Genomic DNA, 18,880 nt, shown 5'->3' with positions numbered 1-18,880 from the left:
CCATTTGCGTATTGTTTCCCCCCCACACTTATAGCATAGTGTGGGCACTTTCTTAATTCATTAAATATTCTTTTTATCATGATTTTTAGTGGCTACTTATTTTACATACTTACTCTTTTATTTGACAAATATTTCCTAAGCATCTGCTACGTATTACATACTTGTGCTGGAACACAGAAATGAATTAATTTCTTGCCCTTAAGGAACTTACTGTTTAGTAGGGATGAGATACTTATATCAAATTATCATATAACAACATGGTATATATGCTTGCTAAAGAATGTCATGCACAATTAACTTTGGGAAGCACAGGATGTGGGGAGGGAGAATCCTGAGTCCACTGGGGGATTTGGAATGGCACGGAGAGTAATTCAAGTTCTGTCTCACAGGTTTTAGAGGGAAAAGAGCAGTATGACAGCATAAGGGAGGCTGGAGACACTAACCATTTATTACAGTTAATGTTCTCCAAAGAACATTTTAAAACAGACTCAAAGCATACATTTGTCAATTGTTCTACTTATAAAATTGTAGCAATTCAATAATGTATAAGTAGTATACTAAGTAATAATTACAGTATTAAGACCCATATATGACTTGGGTCACTGATAGAATTGGTTTTTTTAAAAATAATGCCAACATCATGGAAGGGTTATAGTGATTCTTTGTGTAATAAGCCATAATTATAATTTTAGCAGAGTATGTGTTACGGAATGATGTTTAAGGTAGATAATTTGAAATTATTGTATTTTTTTTTAATATTCTTAAAGGAGAGAAGAACATAGGAATTACAGGGTCACTTATGCCACAGCAGTGATAAAACTTGACTTCATCATCCTTGGAGGTCTATATTATATCGGACCTCTCAAAACAATAAATGACAAAGATGCATTTTCTCATAAAGAGTTTAACACAATCTCCTGCTTATTAGACTAATAGATCACAACTCTGTTCCCTGTATCTCACATTAATGTTTTCTGATACCTCCTTTTAAAAAAAATTTAATAATGGCAAGTGTTGAGACAGTCTGGATATAAATTTGTCTATTAGTCTAGTAAACATCCCTTGTTATATAGTTGTGTTATATTTTTTCCTTTTTCTTCAGCTCGTTCTTCGAAAATGGTGTGAATTAATTCCTGGAGCTGAGTTCCGATGTTTTGTCAAGGAAAACAAACTTATTGGTAAGTTCTTTTACCCTTGAAAATAATTGTTTAAAAAAGACAAGCTTTTGATGGAAGGAAATTTCTAGTAATTAGGAGAGGGGTATCTCAGACTCTTCCTCTAACCAGTCTAACTGACTTTGAAATGCTGAGGCCATATTCAGTTTCCACAGAACATAGTATTGTCAGTTCACCATCTCTGGATTCTGGGTTGAAAGTGAGGGTCCTTATTCTTCCCAATTTAGGATATATCTAATGTTACCTGCTGTCTCTTTGGGACTGTACTAAGTATTACTAGCTATACACTGCTTATTTCAAGCATCATAAAAAGTCAAGTTATTTTCTATTATTGGAACACTGTTTATTATTCTAGCAAGAGAAAATATGTGGACAAGTAAGTGCGTTATTTTAAAAGCCACCCATTTTCTTTCAGGTTATTTTGTTTGCTATGATTAAATTAAATATGGAAGATAATTTGCTCTCTCTTTTTTTTGTCTGCATGTTTTTCATGAACTAAAATTTATCTTCAACCAAGAAAAGTGTAATTTGAACAAAATCAAATTAATATTATTTATTGAATATGATGTTGGCATTTATTAGCTTACTTAAAAGAAACTTGATGTGTTGGAATTTATCATAATATTAGGTAGTCTTGAAAAAGCTGCACTTTAAGTACAGTTAAAGAAGGAAGCATATTGGCATATGATTAAGAAATTGGGTGGAAGCCCTTTTAGAACCCAGAACTTTTTTCCTACGCATAGAGCAAATTGAGGGAGTTCTTCCAATAGTCTCTTTAGTTTATTTAGAATAATATCAACAAATCACTCTGAAGAAAGGAATGTTTACTTTTCCATGCCTTGAAACATCAGGGTTGTGAAGGAAGGCAGGATAGCATGCATGAGCAAGAAAAGTAGACTGCTTCTATGAAGTACAATATAAATATTAAAGACATATAGTGAGGAATATTTTACATTTTCCCAAAGAAAGTGCAAAAGAGTAGCAATTTATAGAGAGTTCATTGGAAAAATCAAAGAAAAGCAATTGACTATGTGTGCAGGGTAAAAATTGGTTCTTTCATTTTTTTTATGTAATAGGCATATTTATGGCTTTGAATTTTTCCATTATATTAAATAAAAATAACTGCTATTTCTAAAGTAAGAATGCATGGCAGTACGGAACTATAGGATCCATATAAGCCTTTACAGCTGGTATTTCTATCGTTCAATTAGTATTCTTCTAATTGGTCTTTTGATCTACTTTAATGGTTCTGTCAAGAAGAGTTTAAATCATATTTTGGTGTTTTCTGAGTATTATATATTAATGGAATATAAAATATTTTCTTGCCAGCTATTTCTCAAAGGGATTACACACAATACTATGATCATATTTCTAAACAAAAGGAGGAGATTTGCAGATGCATACAAGGCTTCTTCAAGAAACATATACAGTATAAATTCTTAGATGAAGACTGTGAGTATTTTTTAATGACTTATTGAAATGAAATGAAATACATAATGTTAATGAACCTTATTTCACAGTGGCACTTATTTTAAAACTAGAAGCCTGGTGCACGAAAGTTGTGAACTGGAGGCGAGAGTCTCTCAGCCTGACTTGCACCTTCTCGCAGTCCGGGACCCGCTGGGGGATGTTCGGCAGTCAGACATCCCTCTCGCAGTCCAGGACCCCTCACTCCTTACCGCCCACCTGCTTGCTGCTCCTTACCACTCGACTCACTGCTCCTTAGTGCTGCCACAGAGGTGGGAGAGGCTCCTGCCACCACCGCTGCGCTCGCCAGCTGTGAGCCCAGCTTCTGGCTGAGCGGAGCTCCCCATGTGGGAGCACACTGACCACCAGGGAACAGCTCCTGCATTGAGCATCTGCCCCCTGGTGGTCAGTGTGCATCATAGCGACTGGTCATTCTGGTTGTTCCACCGTAAGGGTCACTTAGGCTTTTATTATATACACTGAGTGGCCATATTATTATGACCATCTGACGTTTGTAGGCAAATTAGCTATAATTTCGCGCTGAAGTTGCTAGAGGGCCAGACCATTATAAATAGGGAAGCAGGTTGTTTACCACGACAGTAGAAGTGATTTTTTTCTGAAGATATGGGTAAACAATGCGATTTAACAGCCTTTGAACATGGGATATATTTGAACGTGAGTGGCCAGATTATTATGACCACCTGACGTTTGTAGGCAAATTAGCCGTACACTGCATCGTATGGGATATGGAAGCTGAAGACCTGTTCGAACACCTTTGCTGTCTGCAGTTACCAAGATAAAACGTCTCCAATTCACACAAGAACACAAGGATTGAACAGTTGAGCACTGGAAAAAAGTCCTGTGGTTGGATGAGTCATGTTTCCAGTTGCATCATGCAGATGGCAGAGTGAGAATTTGGCGGAAACAGCATGAAAGCATTCACCCCACATGCATGGGTACAACCCTTTAAGCTGGTGGGGTCATTGTTATGGTTTGGGGCATGTTTTCCTGGCATGATTTGGGCCCTTTAATTCGTGTGGAACAACATCTGTATAGCACAACATACCTAAGTATTGTTGCTTATCAAGTTCCACCTATCATGTTGATGGCGTATCCCAATGGAGATGGCTTCTTCCAGCAAGACAATGCGCCATGCCACGGTGCTCGTATTGTGCAGGAGTGGTTTCAAGAACATAAGGGAGACTTTACCTTGCTTAGGTGGCCCCCACAATCACCAGTTCTCAATCCAAGTGAGCATTTGTGGGACAAAGTTAAAAGAGCCATCAGGCAGCTGGTTCCTCAACCATCAAATCTCACAGAACTGGACAGTGCTATTCATCAGGCATGGTGCCAGATTCCTCCCACCACCTTTCAACATCTCGTGGAGTCAATGCCAGGAGGAATCGCCGCAGTATTGAAGACAAAAGGTGGCCTAACGAAGTACTGACGGGGTGGTCATAATAATCTGGCCACTCACGTTCAAATATATCCCACGTTCATAGACTGTTAAATCGCATTGTTTACCCATATCTTCGGAAAAAAATCACTTCTACTGTCATGGTAAACAACCTGCTTCCCTATTTATAATGGTCTGGCCCTCTAGCAACTTCAGTGCGAAATTATAGCTAATTTACCTACAAACGTCAGGTGGTCATAATAATCTGGACACTCAGTGTAGATAGGATTTGAAGCACTATTTTAAGTGTTTTGCTATATTATTATTTGGTATTGCTGATGGTTGCATGTTAATTTTACCTTATTTGATCGGAGTCCCTTTTTTTTCTTTTTTTGATTAGTCCTCACCAGAGGATATTTTTCCATTGATTTTTTTTTTCCCTATGTGCCAATTTGTATCCATTGATTTTCAGAGAGAGTGAAAGGGAGGATGAGAGACACAGAGAGAGATCAATGTGAGAGAGACACATCGATTGGTCGCCTCTTGCACGTGCCCAGACCAGGGCTGGGGATGGAGCCTGCAACCGAGGTATGTGCCCTTGACCAGAATTGAACCTGAGACTGTTCAGTCTGCTGGCCGATGCTCTATCCACTGAGCCAAACTGGCTAGGGCTGATCAGAGTCACTTTTTAATACTGAGAGTTTTTTGTCCTGCCATTTTAGATATTTCATTATACATTTCAAAGGATCTATCTACAGATGATGTAATGCTTCTGTTATTAGGACTAAATTAGTTAGATGACTGATCTACCTTCTTAGATTATTATTTTTATAAATGATCAGATGGCATCAGCTATATAGTAAACTTTTGTGAGTTGGCTTTAAGAATTGAAAGTATATTGATATGAGAGAAAGTTTTTATGCATCTTAAAATCATACCTACTATGATTTATCTTTTTTCTACTTGCCAAGCCTGGTTCTATGGCAGATTTGATTTAAAAAGAAAATTAAGCATAGCTAGATTTTATGCTTCCGTACTACAAAGTTTACTCATTTCATCCCCCATCTCATTGATTGGTGCTTCTTTTATTGGTACATAGAACCTATTTATTATGGTGAACTGGTTGAGATGATGTTGGTGTTTGGTTTGAATTTTTAAATATAATGGATCATAAACCCTAGCCAGTTTAGCTCAGCGGATAGAGCATTGGACTAAAGGGTCCTAGGTTCGATTTCGATCAAGGGCACATGCCCAGGTTGAGGGCTCAATCCCCAGTAGGGGGCATGCAGGAGGCAGCCGATCAATGATTCTCTGTCATCATTGATGTTTCTATCTCTTTCTCCCTCTCCCTTCCTCTCTGAAATCAATAAAAATATATTTAAAAGAACTTTTAAAAAAATATAATGGATTATGGATGAGGGTAAAGGAAAAACAAAATTATATACAGACAGTTCTCGGGTTACGTAGGACTTGACGTATGTTGTTTCGTGGTTACGTCGCCATCTCCCATTTATTTATTAAAAAAAAACAGTTCCGTCATTTTGACGTATGTACATATGTGCTTTATGTTTTTTATTATTTATCTACCACAAGTAAAGGTCAGGAATTGTTATCTTTCTTTTAATTTTTTTTTTTTACTGTTTCACTTCATTACTGCTGTGTATGTGCTCCATGTGAGTGACGTAGGTGCTTATGTAGGTGGGTCCCAACTTACGGCAAAAATCTCGTTAAGTCGCAGCATAGGAACGGATCTCTGACGAAACCCGAGGACCTATTGTAAATAAAACATTGCATTTCATATGTAATAACTTAATAAAGAAATTTTAAAACATTGCATTTTATGTTTGAAGTTTTGAGATTTAGAAATCTGAAGTCCTCCAGGTTAGTTATATTCTGCTGTTGGACTAATAATAAAGTGCATTTTAATTTTCAAAAGGAGGCTTAGATCAGCAGTTGCCAACCGGTGGTCCACTTCCCACTGGTGGTCCATGAGGTCCGAAAGGTTGGCGACCGCTGGCTTAGATCATAAAACAAGTAGCTTGTTATTAACTTTGAGTTTTGTTTTTTTTACAGTTGTATTCGATATATATAGAGACAGTAGGGTAAGTAAACACTATATATGATTACTTTAAAACAAGGACTGATCTTATAAGTGGACTACATAGCCATTATGAATGTAAAGGGTCTACTGCTCAAAAAGTACTTTCTCAAACTAAGGTGTTTGAAAATCACAGTGGTCAAGAATCTACGCTTAAAATATACTTAACATTAGAAGACATACTATCAATAATTAATTATGTACAACAAATTTAGGGAATTTGCAAGAATTTGAATTATTTTTATTTTTAATTACAGTTGACATACGATATTATTTTTGTTTTGGGTGTATACCCCAGTGACTAGACATTCATTACATAACTTACTAAGTGATCATCCTGATGAATCTAGTACCCATCTGACACCATACATAGTTATTAGAATATTATGCTGTATTTTACATCCCAATGACTATTCTGTAACTACCAATTTGCACTTTTTAATCTTTTCTCCTTTTTCACCCATCCCTTCAGTTATCTTCCCATCTGGCAAAAATCAAAATGTTCTCTGTATCTATGAGTCTGCTTCTGTTCTACTTCTTCATTTATTTCATTTTTATAGATTCATTTGTTGATAGATATGTATTTATTGCCAATGTCTTATTCATATTTTTTATCTTTTTCTTAAAGACGACTCTTTAACATTTCATGTAATACTGGTTTAGCAGTGATGAACTCCTTCAGCTTTTTCTTGTCTGGGAAGCTCTTTATATGTCCTTTAATTCTAGATGATAGCTTTGCTAGGTAGAGTAATGTTGGTTGTAGATTCATGCTTTTCATCATTTTGAATATTTTTTGCCAATCCCTTTTAGCCTGTAAAGTTTCTTTTGAGAAATCAGCTGACAGTCTTATGGGGGCTCCTTTGTAAGTAACCAGCTGCTTTTCTCTTGCTGCTTTTAAGATTCTCTGTTTGTCTTTAACCTTTGGCATCTTAATTATGATGCATCTTGGTGTGGGCATCTTTGGGTTCATCTTGTTTGGGACTCTTTGTTCTTCCTGGACTTGTATGCCTATTTCCTTCACATGGGTTTTTTCCAAATAGGTTTTCTATTTCTTCCTGTCTTCTCCTTCCAGCACCCCATGATGTGAATGTTGGTACACTTGAAGTTGTCCAGAGGCTCCTTACACTATCTTCATTTTTTTGGATACTTTTCTCTTTTTGCTGTTTTGATTGGGTGTTTTTTGCTCCCTTATATTCCAAATCACTGTTTTGATTCTTGGCTTTATCTACTCTCCTGTTGATTCCCTATAAATGATTCTTCATTTCAGTTGGTGTATTCTTCATTTCTGACTGGTTCTTTTTTATGTTGTTGAGGTCCTCACTAAGTTCCTTGAGCATCCTTAGAACCAGTGTTTTGAACTCTGCATCTAGTAGATTTCTTGTCCCCATTTTGTTTAGTCTCTTTCTCTGGAGTTTTGTCCTTTTCTTTCATTTGGGACATGTTTCTTCGTCTCCTCATTTTGGCAGCCTCCCTGTGTTTGCTTCTATGTATTAGGCAGAATTGCTACATCTCCTGGGCTTGGTAGAGTGGTCTAATGTAGAAGGTATCCTGTAGGGTCCAGTGGCACAGCCTCCGTGATCACCTAAGCTGGGCATTCCAGTTTTGTCCCTCCCTCCCTCCCCAATGTGGCTGTGTACACCCTTCTGTTGTAGTTGAGCCTTGATTGCTGTTGCATATCAGTGGGAGGGATTTATCCCATGGCTGATTCATTGCAAGGACTGGCTGCAACCACAAACAACCATGGAGAATCAGCTGTGTGGTGGCAGTTCACACAGCCGGTCTTATTTCATTAGGGCTGTGGTGCCCGCTGAGTCTGCCCCCTGAATGTGTCACTGTGGAGATGGTTGGGTAGTGTTTCGATGTGGGTCTCAAGCTATCCACCGGGTGTGCTGGGGCCTCCCAGGAGGTGTGGGCAAAGGTCAGCCACACCTTTGTTCTCCCCAGGGCCACCTGGCTTGAGCTACAAAGTGATCTGCAGCTGCCTGCTACCTGTGCTGGGCTTGGAGATGTCCAGGAGTGGCTCATCTGTGAACCAAGGCCAGCTGCCACTAGTGCCAGACCTGGGGCCACTTAGCAAGAGGTGTGCACGTTGAGGCCAGATGCCACTTGTTTGAGAGATTTTAGGAAAGTCTGAAACATGAGCCAAGACTAGTGATTCATACGGAAAAGCCAATGGGAACAGGTTGAGTAGGCTTGCAAGTTTGGTGGGGTGGGATTTCAGGTAACTACTAGGGTGAGACAAACAGTGATAGCCACATTGATGGAGACTCATATGTGGCTCCTGCTTGCCATCTCTGGGGTGGAGGTCTTATCAAAGGAACAATAGCCTCTGCCAGCACTTTTGTCTGGGAGAAAGTTGCACTGCACCCCCAGCTCTGGCCCTCATGCCAAACACTTCAGTTTCTCCCCGTATGTCCCTGGTGTCTTTTGGGCTGCTGTCCCAGCACTGGAGCTCAGAGGGAGTGAGTCAGAGTAAATCTGTGTGCAGGTCCCTTAAAGGAACTTCCTGGGATTTCAGTAGCCCTCCCTCTCACTCAGCCTCAATTCCCACTGGTTTTTACACTCAGAATTTATGGGGACTTCTCTTCCCAGGACTGGAACCCTTGACTTCAGGGCCTGGTGTGGGGCTGGGACCCCTTGCTTCCCAGGGTGGACCTCTGCAGCCAAGATATCCCTCCTGATTTTTATTTAGTGCATGTGTGTGTGGGACCATGCCGTTCCGTATGTCCGCATTTCCTAGCAGACAACATGGTTTCTTTAAATTTCTAGTTTTAGGACTTATATCCAGCTAGATTTCAGGTGGTTCTGAGTGATGGTTTTTCTGTAGTTTAGTTGTAATTTTTATATGGTTGTGGAAGGATGCAAGTAACACATTTACCTACACCACCGTCTTGACTGAAAGTCTCTGGATTGGGATTTCAGGTAAAATTACTATTTTATTTATTGATTTTAGTGAGAGAAAAGAAGGGGGAGAGAGAGAAACATCAGTTTGTTGAACCCCCAACCTTGGCATAGATGACAATGCTCTAACCAATTGAGCTACCCAGTCAGGTCTTCATTACTGTTTTTAATTAAAAATTTTTTTTATTACAGTTGACATACAATATTATGTTAGTTTTAGGTGTACAATAAAGTGATTAGACATAGTACCCATCTGACTTGGTTATTACAATATTAATAGACTATATTCCTTATGGTATACTTTACATCCTTGTGACTGTTTTTATAATTAGCAATTTGCATAGCTTAATCCTTTGCCCTTTTCATCCATACCCCCAACACCATCATCTGGCAGCATTCAATTTGTTCTCTGTATCTATGAGTTAGTTTTTGTTTTGTTTGTTCCTTTATTTTGTTATTTAGATTCTGTATATAAATGAAATCATATGGTATTTGTCTTTCTTTATCTGACTTGTTTCACTTAACATAATACCCTTTGGGTCCATCCATGTTGTTGCAAATGGTAAGATTTCATTGTTTTTTATGGCCAAGTAATATTCCATTGTTTGTATATATATATACCACATCTTCTTTATCCATTTGTTTATTGATGGATGCTTAGGTTGTTTCCATATCTTAATTGTTATAAATAATGCTGCAGAAAACATAGGGATGCATATGTCTTTTCAAATTCATGTTTTGGTTTCCTTCAGATAAATACCCAGAAGTGGAATTGCTGGGTCATAAGGTAATTTCTATTTTTCATTTTTCAAGGAACCACCATACTGTGTTCCACACTGCCTGCACCAATTTATAATCCCACCAAAGGTGCACTAGGATTTTCTTTTCTCCACGTCCTCACCAACACTTGTTTGTTGATTTATTGATGATAGCCATTCTGACAGGTGTGAGGTGATATCTTTTTGAGGTTTTAATTAGCATTTTAGGCATTAATAACTTAACAGATAACTAAATGGCCGCCTTATATCCTACTTTCCACTGTTGTCAGGAGTCTGGGTGTGCTTAACATAGTTCAGTTTGCACACTTTTATTTTTTTCTCAACAAAGCCTCTTTTCAAGGTAACATTTAGAAATAATCAGATATTCCCCCCCCCCACCCCCCCCCGCCCTCTCCCCCCTGCACAATTTTTCCAGCCCTTGACTAGTGAAATCTTTCTAGAGTGGTTTTATAGGTCTAAGCAGAACCATAGAGGCTCCCAGCCTGTACTAGGATGAGCAGACAAAAGGCAGTCCAGGGCACATTTGACCTGTTTGCATACTTCAGTGTGGCCAGGAATTTGTCATTTGATATTTAGATAATTATTTTTAGCACTAGAGGCCCGGTGCACAAAAATTTGTGCACTGGGGTGGGGGAAGGGGGGTGGTCCCTCAGCCCGGCCTGTGCCCTCTCGCAGTCTGGGACCCCTCGGGAGATAATGACCTGCTGGCTTAGGCCTGCTCCTGGGTGGCAGAGGGCAGGCCCAATCCCTAGGTGCAGCCCCTGGTTGGGCTCAGAGCAGGGCTGATTGGGGAGTTGGGGCGCCACCCCCTGTCATGCACAGAGCAGGGCGGATTGGGAGGTTGTGATGACACCCTCAGTCACGTTCAGGGTAGGGCCGATTGGGGGGTTGGGGCACCGCCCCCTGTCACACTCAAGGCAGGGTCGATGGGGAAGTTGCGGCACCACCCCCGTCACGCACAGAGCAGGGCCACTCGGGGTTGGGGCGTTGCCCCCTGTCACGCACAGAGCAGGGCCCATCAGGGGGGTTGGGGCTCCGTACCCTGTCATGCACAGAGCAGGGCCAATCAGGGGGTTGGGCGCTGCCCCCTGTCATGCACAGAGCAGGGCCCATCAGGGGGTTGGGGAGCTCCCCCCTGTCATGCACAGAGCAGGGCCAATTAAGGGGTTGGGGAGCTCCCCCCTGTCACGCACAGAGCAGGGCCAATCAGGGGGTTGAGGAGCTCCCCCCTGTCACTCACAGAGTAGGGCCGATAGGGGAGTTAGGGCACCGCCCCCTGTCACACACAGAGCAGGGCGGATCAGGGGGTTGGGGCACCGCCCTCTATCACCCACAGAGCAGGGCCGAACAGGGGGTTGGGGTGCCGCCACTGTCACACTCAGGGCAGGGCCGATGGGGAGGTTATGGCTCTACCCTGTCACACACAGAGCAGGGCCTGTGAGGGGGGGGGTTTGGGGTGCCGCACCCTGTCACCCACAGAGCAGGGCCGATCAGGGGGTTGGGGCACTGCCACTGTCACACTCAGGGCAGGGCCGATGGGGAGGTTATGGCTCTACCCTGTCACACACAGAGCAGGGCTTGGGGGAGGGGGGGAGGTTGGGGCGCCACACCCTGTCACACACAGAGCAGGGCCAATCAGGGGGTTGGGACGCCTCACCCTGTCACACACAGAGTCACAGGGTGATCAGGGGGTTTGGGCGCTGCCCCCTGTCACGCTGATCCGGTGCCAGGAGGCCTCGTGGCTCCGCTAATCCCGGTGCTGGGAGGCACATTACCCTTTTACTATATAGGATAGAGGCCTGGGAGCCGGCTGGTTTGCCCTGAAGGGTGTCCTGGATCAGGGTGGGGGTCCCCACTGGGGTGCCTGGCCAGCCTGGATGAGGGGATGATGGCTGTTTTCAGCTGGTCACACACCCTTCAGGGTGGGGGTCCCCACTGGGGTGCCTGGCCAGTCTGGGTGAGGGGCTGAGGGCTGCTTTCAGGCTGGCGATTGACTGAAGCTCCCAACCGCTCCTTTTTTTCTTTTCTTTTTTTTTTTTTTATTCTGGGCCAGCTTTAGCTCTGGCTCTAGCTCTGAGGCTTCCGCTGCTGAAAGCTGGTTTGTTTGCGTTCTATAATCGAAACAATGTATAACTCCAGCTCTGAGATCCCGGTGGCTGAAAGCTGGTTTCTGGGGTTTTGTTTAGCTTCTATATTTGTTACAATATTTCAAACTGCCAGCTCAGAGGCCGGCAGCGGCAGGCGGGGAACGTTAGAGTCCGCAGTCACTGGAACAAGCAAGCCTCCCTGTTCACTTCAGTGCATGGCTGCCGGCCGCCATCTTGGTTGTCAGTTAATTTGCATATACTCACTGATTAGCCAATGAAAAGGGTAGCGGTCGTACGCTAATTACCATGTTTCTCTTTTATTAGTGTAGATTATTTAAGAGCCTGTAATATGTTAGATGCTATGCTTCTAATAAGAAGCTTCCAACAAGATGATCTGCTGACCTCGAGGAGCTTAATCTCAAGACTTGAAACCCAGGGCATTGGCATGGTAACAAGCTGGATCAAGTCAATTAGGGAGTAAACTTAGCCCTTTGCCCGGAATGTGCAGCTCAGAAGAGCTTTATTCTCATTTAATTCAGTATCTCAATCCATATACCCCTGTGAGGTACGTATTATTTGTTGCCATTTTACAGATATTAAAGTTGAAGCAATTATGTGTTAATGCAACTATGTTAATGGCATTTGAAAATTTGGAATTTACCAGTCTCTCAATATGTCTGTCCCTGGCAAATATCCAGTTCTGCAAGTGTCTTAATTGAAGTTGAAGATGTGCATAAGTAATTACTGCTGTGATCTTACACAAGGAAAATTATTGTATGTTTTTAAAGTGAGAAACATACCAGTATAAACACCCTAAAAGTTTCTGAGAAGAGATTTAAACCATGATGTAAAACTAATTTGCATTTAGTCACTATCAGCGTTTGTTAGGGACTTCCTTAAATATGTAGTTTTGTGATTTTTCTTATAGAAAACTAACTCTTCTTTTATGTGGTCCCATGAAATACAGCTAAAGTGTGTGGGCTTGGCAATATTTTAAGGTGTCTGCTTTCTTACTGCGGCTGGCGAGTTGAGTCAGTGCTGATAGATTCTAATGTTGTGTATGTAAAGCGATGGTCTGGGATGAGGCCTGGGAACATGTATTGTAAGATGCTCCTTAAGTGATGCTAATGCACCACTAGAATTTAGAGTAATTGCCCTTAGATACTTGAAAAATTATTCCAGTCCCCTTATATTACTGTTCTGGTACTATGTCTGGCCTTGAGTCTTTAATATTGTTGAAATTGGCTTTGCAACTTGGTCACTTTTTTATAGCTATTCTATGAATGATTGAAAAAGAAAGCACAAGTTCTATTGTGTCAGGTTTCTGCAGCTGTTTGTTCGATTAAGCTTAATAATGTTGTTATAATCTTTTATATCTCATGAATGAAATGATGCCTGACAATACCTTCAAAATAATACAGATTCTGGGATATAGATGAAAGATCAGCCATGGAGATCAACAAGATGACTGGAAACTGAGTGTTAGATACATTGGGTTCTTTATACTATTTTTTCTACCTTTGTATATGTTTAACCTTTTACATACAGAAATCTTTTTTAAAACTTTAAAAAAATCTTTCTTCATTTTTTTTCTCTATTTAATCTATCAGTTACTGAACAGGGGTATGTTAACATCTCCTCTTTCTAATTCTGTTAGCTTTTGTGTTACAGACTTTGATGTCATATTCTTCCACAAATGCTAGTTCACAGTGGCTTTGTTTTCCCAATGAATTCTCAACGTCAGGCAGTGATTCTATCCCTAAGAATGCTTTTGTGCTTTTGGCATTTAAGTATGTTTCGCTCTGATATTGATTGTGTTATTAGTTTTCTTTTGGTCTTAGAATTTATCTTTCTCAGTCCTTTTTTTAAATAGCTGTTAGGTTTTAGGTGTGTGCACATGTCTTATAAGTAGTATATTGCCGGTTTTGTGTTTTTAATCACTGATAATTTCTGGTTTTAACTGGTAAGTATTGTTTGCATTTATTATATTGGATATTTGAATGTTTTCCACCATCTGATCTTGAATTTCAGTTTACTTTGCTTTCCTATGCCATTTTTCTTTTAATGTTTATTACTGGTTTTTCTTTATTCTTCCTCCTCACCATCCTTCTCCCCCCGCACCCCCACACCCCCAGCCAATAATTTTGAAGTTTAGTTTTTTATTTCTGTTAATTTTGGTGGAAATTAACCACTAATTCTTTTTTTTTTTTTTTTCACTAATTCTTAATATGGATATTTAATAAGCTTTGAAGTTAATTTTATATACAAAGATTTTTGTACACTAATTCCCAGCATCCGCTTTTGTCTTGTGATGTCTGATTTTTATTTTTTAATTTATTTTTCAAATATATTTTTATTGATTTCAGAGAGGAAGGGAGAGATTAATGATGAGAGAGAATCATTGATCGGCTGCCTCCTGCATGCCCCACACTGGGGACTGAGCCCACAACTCGGGCATGTGCCTTACCAGGCATTGAACCGTGACCTCCTGGTTCATAGGTTGACACTCAACCACTGAGCCATGCCTGGGCATGATGTCTGATATTTAGTTCCACTTTGTGTTTATACCCCTAACTTAGTCATGATTGTTGCTGTTCTGTTTCTTTGTACCACTGCTTCTTGCCTCTCACTGCTTTCTGGATCCAGCTCTTTCTAGTAGTATGTTCTTTTGTAATAAATTCCCTCAGTTAAGGAGACATATGTAATACCCTTTGTAATACTTTAAGCAATAATAATAAAAAAAAAAGATGTTCACATCTTAATTGGAGAAAAAAATAAATAAATAAAAAATAAAAAAATAAATTCCCTCAGCCTTTGGCTTGGCTGGAAAAGACTTTGTTTACCTTCATGCATGATGACAGGCTTAGCTGGGCATAGAATTTTTCAGTTGACCAGTTTGGTGGCCTCAGCACTTCGAAGACACTGTTCCATTATTCTTTGGCTTCTTTTCTTTTTTGGGGTCATGTTTTCTAGGTCTAAGAATTCACTTCCTTTGTTAATTGTGGAGAATGTTCAGCTGTCTTTTCAAGTATTGTCTCTTCCTTTTCTATCTTTTGGCCTTTGGAACTTTATTTATAGTTAGTTGTGTTAGAGCTTCTCACTTTTTTATTTTATTTTATTGATTTTTTTACAGAGAGGAAGGGAGAGGGATAGAGAGTTAGAAACATCAATCAGCTCCCTCCTGCATACCTCCTACTGGGGATGTACCTGCAGCCAAGGTACATGCCCTTGACTGGAATTGAACCTGGGACCCTTCAATCTACAGGCCGACACTCTATCCACTGAGCCAAACTGGTTAGGGCCAGAGCTTCTCACTTTATCTTCATGTCCCTTGACTTCTCATTTTCTACCTCTTTGTCTCTCTGTACTGTGTTTTGTATTTTCTCAGATATACCAGTTTACTAGTTCACTTTCGGCTTTGTCTGATCTGATATATTTAACCTATTCACTAGGTTTTAAATTGTATCAGCTATATTCATTTCTATAGGTTCTATTTGGTTACTTTTAAAATCTGCTTATTTATTCACTAGAGGCCCAGTGCACAAAATTCTTGCACTGGAGGGGAGGGATGCCTCAGCCCAGCCTGCACCCTCTTGCATTCCAGGAGCCCTCGGGGGATGTCCGACTGATGGCTTAGGCCCCCTCCCCACCTCGGGCTCACCAGCCATGAGCCTGGCTTCTGGCTGAGAGATGCTCCCCCTGTGGGAGCGCACTGAACACCAGGGGGCAGCTCCTGCGTTGAGTGTCTGCCCCCTGGGGGTAAGTGCACGTCATGGCAGCCAGTTGGTTGATTTGCATATTAGCCTTTTATTATATAGGACAGTATCTTGTGTTTTAGGGTTTTGATTTCTATTATATTTTAAATCATTCAAAACTGCTGATCTTTTTTCCTTAGATTTTTTTTTTTGGATATAGTTCACATAGAGTTGAATTTACCCTTTTTGTGTATAGTTCTATGAGTTTAAAAAACACATCTGGTTGTGTAATCACTACTACAATGATGATGTAGAACTGCCTCACTCCCAAAATTTCCTCACGAACCTCCCTGAACCCTAGCCCTTGGAAAACACTGCTCTGTAAACCTGCTGAATTATTTTTAAGTTTTTAATTTATAATACATTCACACTACTTAAAAACAAATCAGTGTGAAAATATACCCTTGACCCTCCGCTCTCCTGCAAGTTCACTTTTATTCGTTTCTTTTATATCCTTCCAGTATTTCTTGATGCCAAAAAAAGGTAATGTACTTATTTTTTCATTTTTCTTATATAGAGTTAGCATATGATATACAGTTTGCACTTTGCTTTTTAAACATTTTTTAAAAAAACAATGTATCTTTGAGAGCTTCCCAATTTATTACTGTGGCACAGTGTTTTGTGCTGTGGATACACTGTCTAGTTTGTTTAGCTACTTCAATATAGATGAACACATAAGTTGTTTCTAGACTTTTGCAAATTGTGCTGTGATGAACATCCAATATATATTTTGTTTTATACATCTGCAAGTATATCTACAGGATAAATTCCCAGAAATGGGATTGCAAGCTCAAAAGGTTAAATGTATTTTAATTTTGATTACCCTTTGTACTACTGGTAGAAGCTACACCAAGTAATTCCACTGGAAATGTACCTGGAAATTTCCTTAAAGCTTGCCCACAGAGTTATGTGCTCAAACTTTCTAGGGTTTTTTGTTGTTGTTTTGATAGATGAAAAGTGGTGTTTCAGTATAGTTTCAATTTCTTTTTTTTTCTTATTATGCATTAGGATGCATTTAATCTTTTGTAAGGGTCAAGTCTATGTGTTTGCCATTTTTTTATTGTCTTATTTATTATCCTTTAAAATATAGGAATGGGATTATCCCATTTTATTAGTCTTTTACCATGAAGATAAAATGTTATTTATTTTATGACTTCTGAATTTGAGTCATAATTTTAAAAAATACCTCTCCATTTATTTTCTAACTTTTATAACATTGCTTCTACATATAAATTTTTGATCTATTTTGCATTTGCCCTGGTATGTGATATGGATCTAACTTTGTCTTTTTTTAGATTTTTACCCAGTTGTCCTAACACTAATATCTTTATTTTATATTGTCCTTTAGGTTGATGATGATTTTCCTCAGTTCTTGGGGCTTTAACCTTTGGTTGCTCTATTTGCATATTCTCATTCATATTGATTATTTATTTTGGGTTTTGTAAACCAGTCTATTTATTTTACCATGGGTTCATCTTCAGTGAGCTTGTTTTTGTTTTGTTTGTTTAGTTTTTAGTCTGTGAGAATCTTAAGGATTCTAAGTTTCAAGTATTTCATTTGCTTCTTCCATGTTCCCCAGACCCCAGTCAGAGAAAGGCAGGCTTCTTTGTTTCCTTTTCCAATCATTAGAAATGTTATCTTAAACGCCCTTTACTGACTGTGGCAGTCCTCTGGAGTTCACTTCTTGGTTCTGATTCCCTTCTCCTGGCTAGTCTCCTGTTGCTATGTGCATGTTAAACCCTGCCCTGAGCTTCCTGGTAGGAAGCTCGCCCAAGGGTTCCCACTGCAAATGTTTGTATGCTTACTTCTGTTTTTTAGGTTCCTCCTCATTTCTGGCGCCTGGGATCCCCTTTCTTTCTTGTAATCTCATTTTACATTTAAAGGGATTATTTGAACCAGAATTTCATCCGATTTAGAACTGATTTGAAGTTCCATAATTTTCTGGGACCCCCATGTATTTTACACTCTAGGAAATAACCTGTGTCCAGAGTGGGCTGTCTTTTCATGGCCTTCACACATGTTAGTTTTTGTTATTGTTGTTGTTTCCCCTGAAATGGTCTGCTTTCCTCCCACCATCCATCCTCCTCCCAAATCATCACCATCATCTTCAAATTCCAAATTACTAAGGAGAGCTTTTCCAGCTTCACCATGAAGATTAGGTAGGTTCTCCTTACATTCTACTAGTCTCAGAATACCCAAAATATATCAATTTTGTTCTTATCTCTGTTGGGTTATTCCCCCCTGTGTACTGTGATTGCAGGATGGTTTTTATTTCTCTTTTTTGGTGTGTGTGTGTGTGTGTGTGTGTGTGTGTGTGTGTTTATCCCCTGGTATGGACTGAGCTCTCTTAAGGAATAGATTCTGTGTTATTAGTCTTTATGCACCAGTGCTTAGCACAGTGTCTTTCTAGTGCACAGGGATTTATTTGGGCTGTGGGGCTGGTCAGCTGGTAGATTTCAGGAAGGGCTGATCTTATCTCAAGGATTGCCTAAAAATAGAATTTCTCAGGATGTCTCCTGCCTGAGCTATCACATGAAAACCATGTTCTAGCTATAAGATCCTCATTTTGATAGTCTTATACCTGATTACAGCTGGTTTTATTTTTCTTTGAATTAGAGAATGTCTTCTGAACTATAGAACAAACTGCCCATTACTAGTTCTAAAAGTAGTGATCTGTTTGTGTTTTAAGTTTGTTTTGTTCGTTGTGTTTTTGTTTTTTTTACAGTATGCCATATTTTTAGTTTATAGAACATAATATTCCTATACTAACAGGCCCAATAGTGTTTTCTTTTTATAAATGAGATGGTTTTACTGGTTATAAAACTCAAGTAGAAAGGGTTTGAAGGTTAGAAAATACCCATTTTGTTAAAATAACGCATAGCATGCCAAAGACATCTTTGTAATTACTCCAAAAGCAAAGCTGACATTATACCAAGAAGTTAATGGCTGACGTTATTTCACATAGTCAAAGACTGTGCAAGTGGGTGCCTAACTGCCGTGCGGAAGCAACTCAAGTGGCCTGAAAGAGTTCTAGGTTTTCTTCTGGCATTGTATAAAACAAGAAACCCAATGGTGTGTGGTGCAACTTCTTGTAATGGTTCTTTGCCACTTACCAGATGTTTCTGCTGTTGGGAGCAAGTCCTAATTAGATATTTCTTAAATTTTTTCTTTAACTGAGATGAGAAAGAGTGCTAGATATTGATAATGGTGGCTCGGCAACCT

The 18,880-nt window shown here is 39.8% G+C and overlaps 1 protein-coding gene across 3 annotated transcripts in view; it reads left to right on the top strand.

Annotated features, from left to right (window-relative positions):
* Positions 1–18,880, top strand: part of CDC123 (cell division cycle 123) — an 84,009-nt gene that overhangs the window by 54,731 nt on the left and 10,398 nt on the right. For all 3 annotated transcript variants that reach the window (XM_070428428.1, XM_070428423.1, XM_070428418.1), the window contains 3 exons: positions 1,103–1,178; positions 2,505–2,627; positions 6,112–6,140. In XM_070428428.1, coding sequence (XP_070284529.1) covers positions 1,103–1,178; positions 2,505–2,627; positions 6,112–6,140 — 228 coding nt within the window. The remainder of the gene's footprint in view (positions 1–1,102; positions 1,179–2,504; positions 2,628–6,111; positions 6,141–18,880) is intronic.

The sequence above is a fragment of the Myotis yumanensis genome, unplaced genomic scaffold (genome assembly GCF_028538775.1).
Source record: "Myotis yumanensis isolate MYYU_CA2020_CCGP unplaced genomic scaffold, mMyoYum1.0.hap1 SCAF_1, whole genome shotgun sequence".
NCBI lineage: Eukaryota > Metazoa > Chordata > Mammalia > Chiroptera > Vespertilionidae > Myotis > Myotis yumanensis.
The sequence above is the reverse complement of the archived record's forward strand: the minus strand, read 5'-3'. Positions and strand labels throughout refer to the sequence as shown.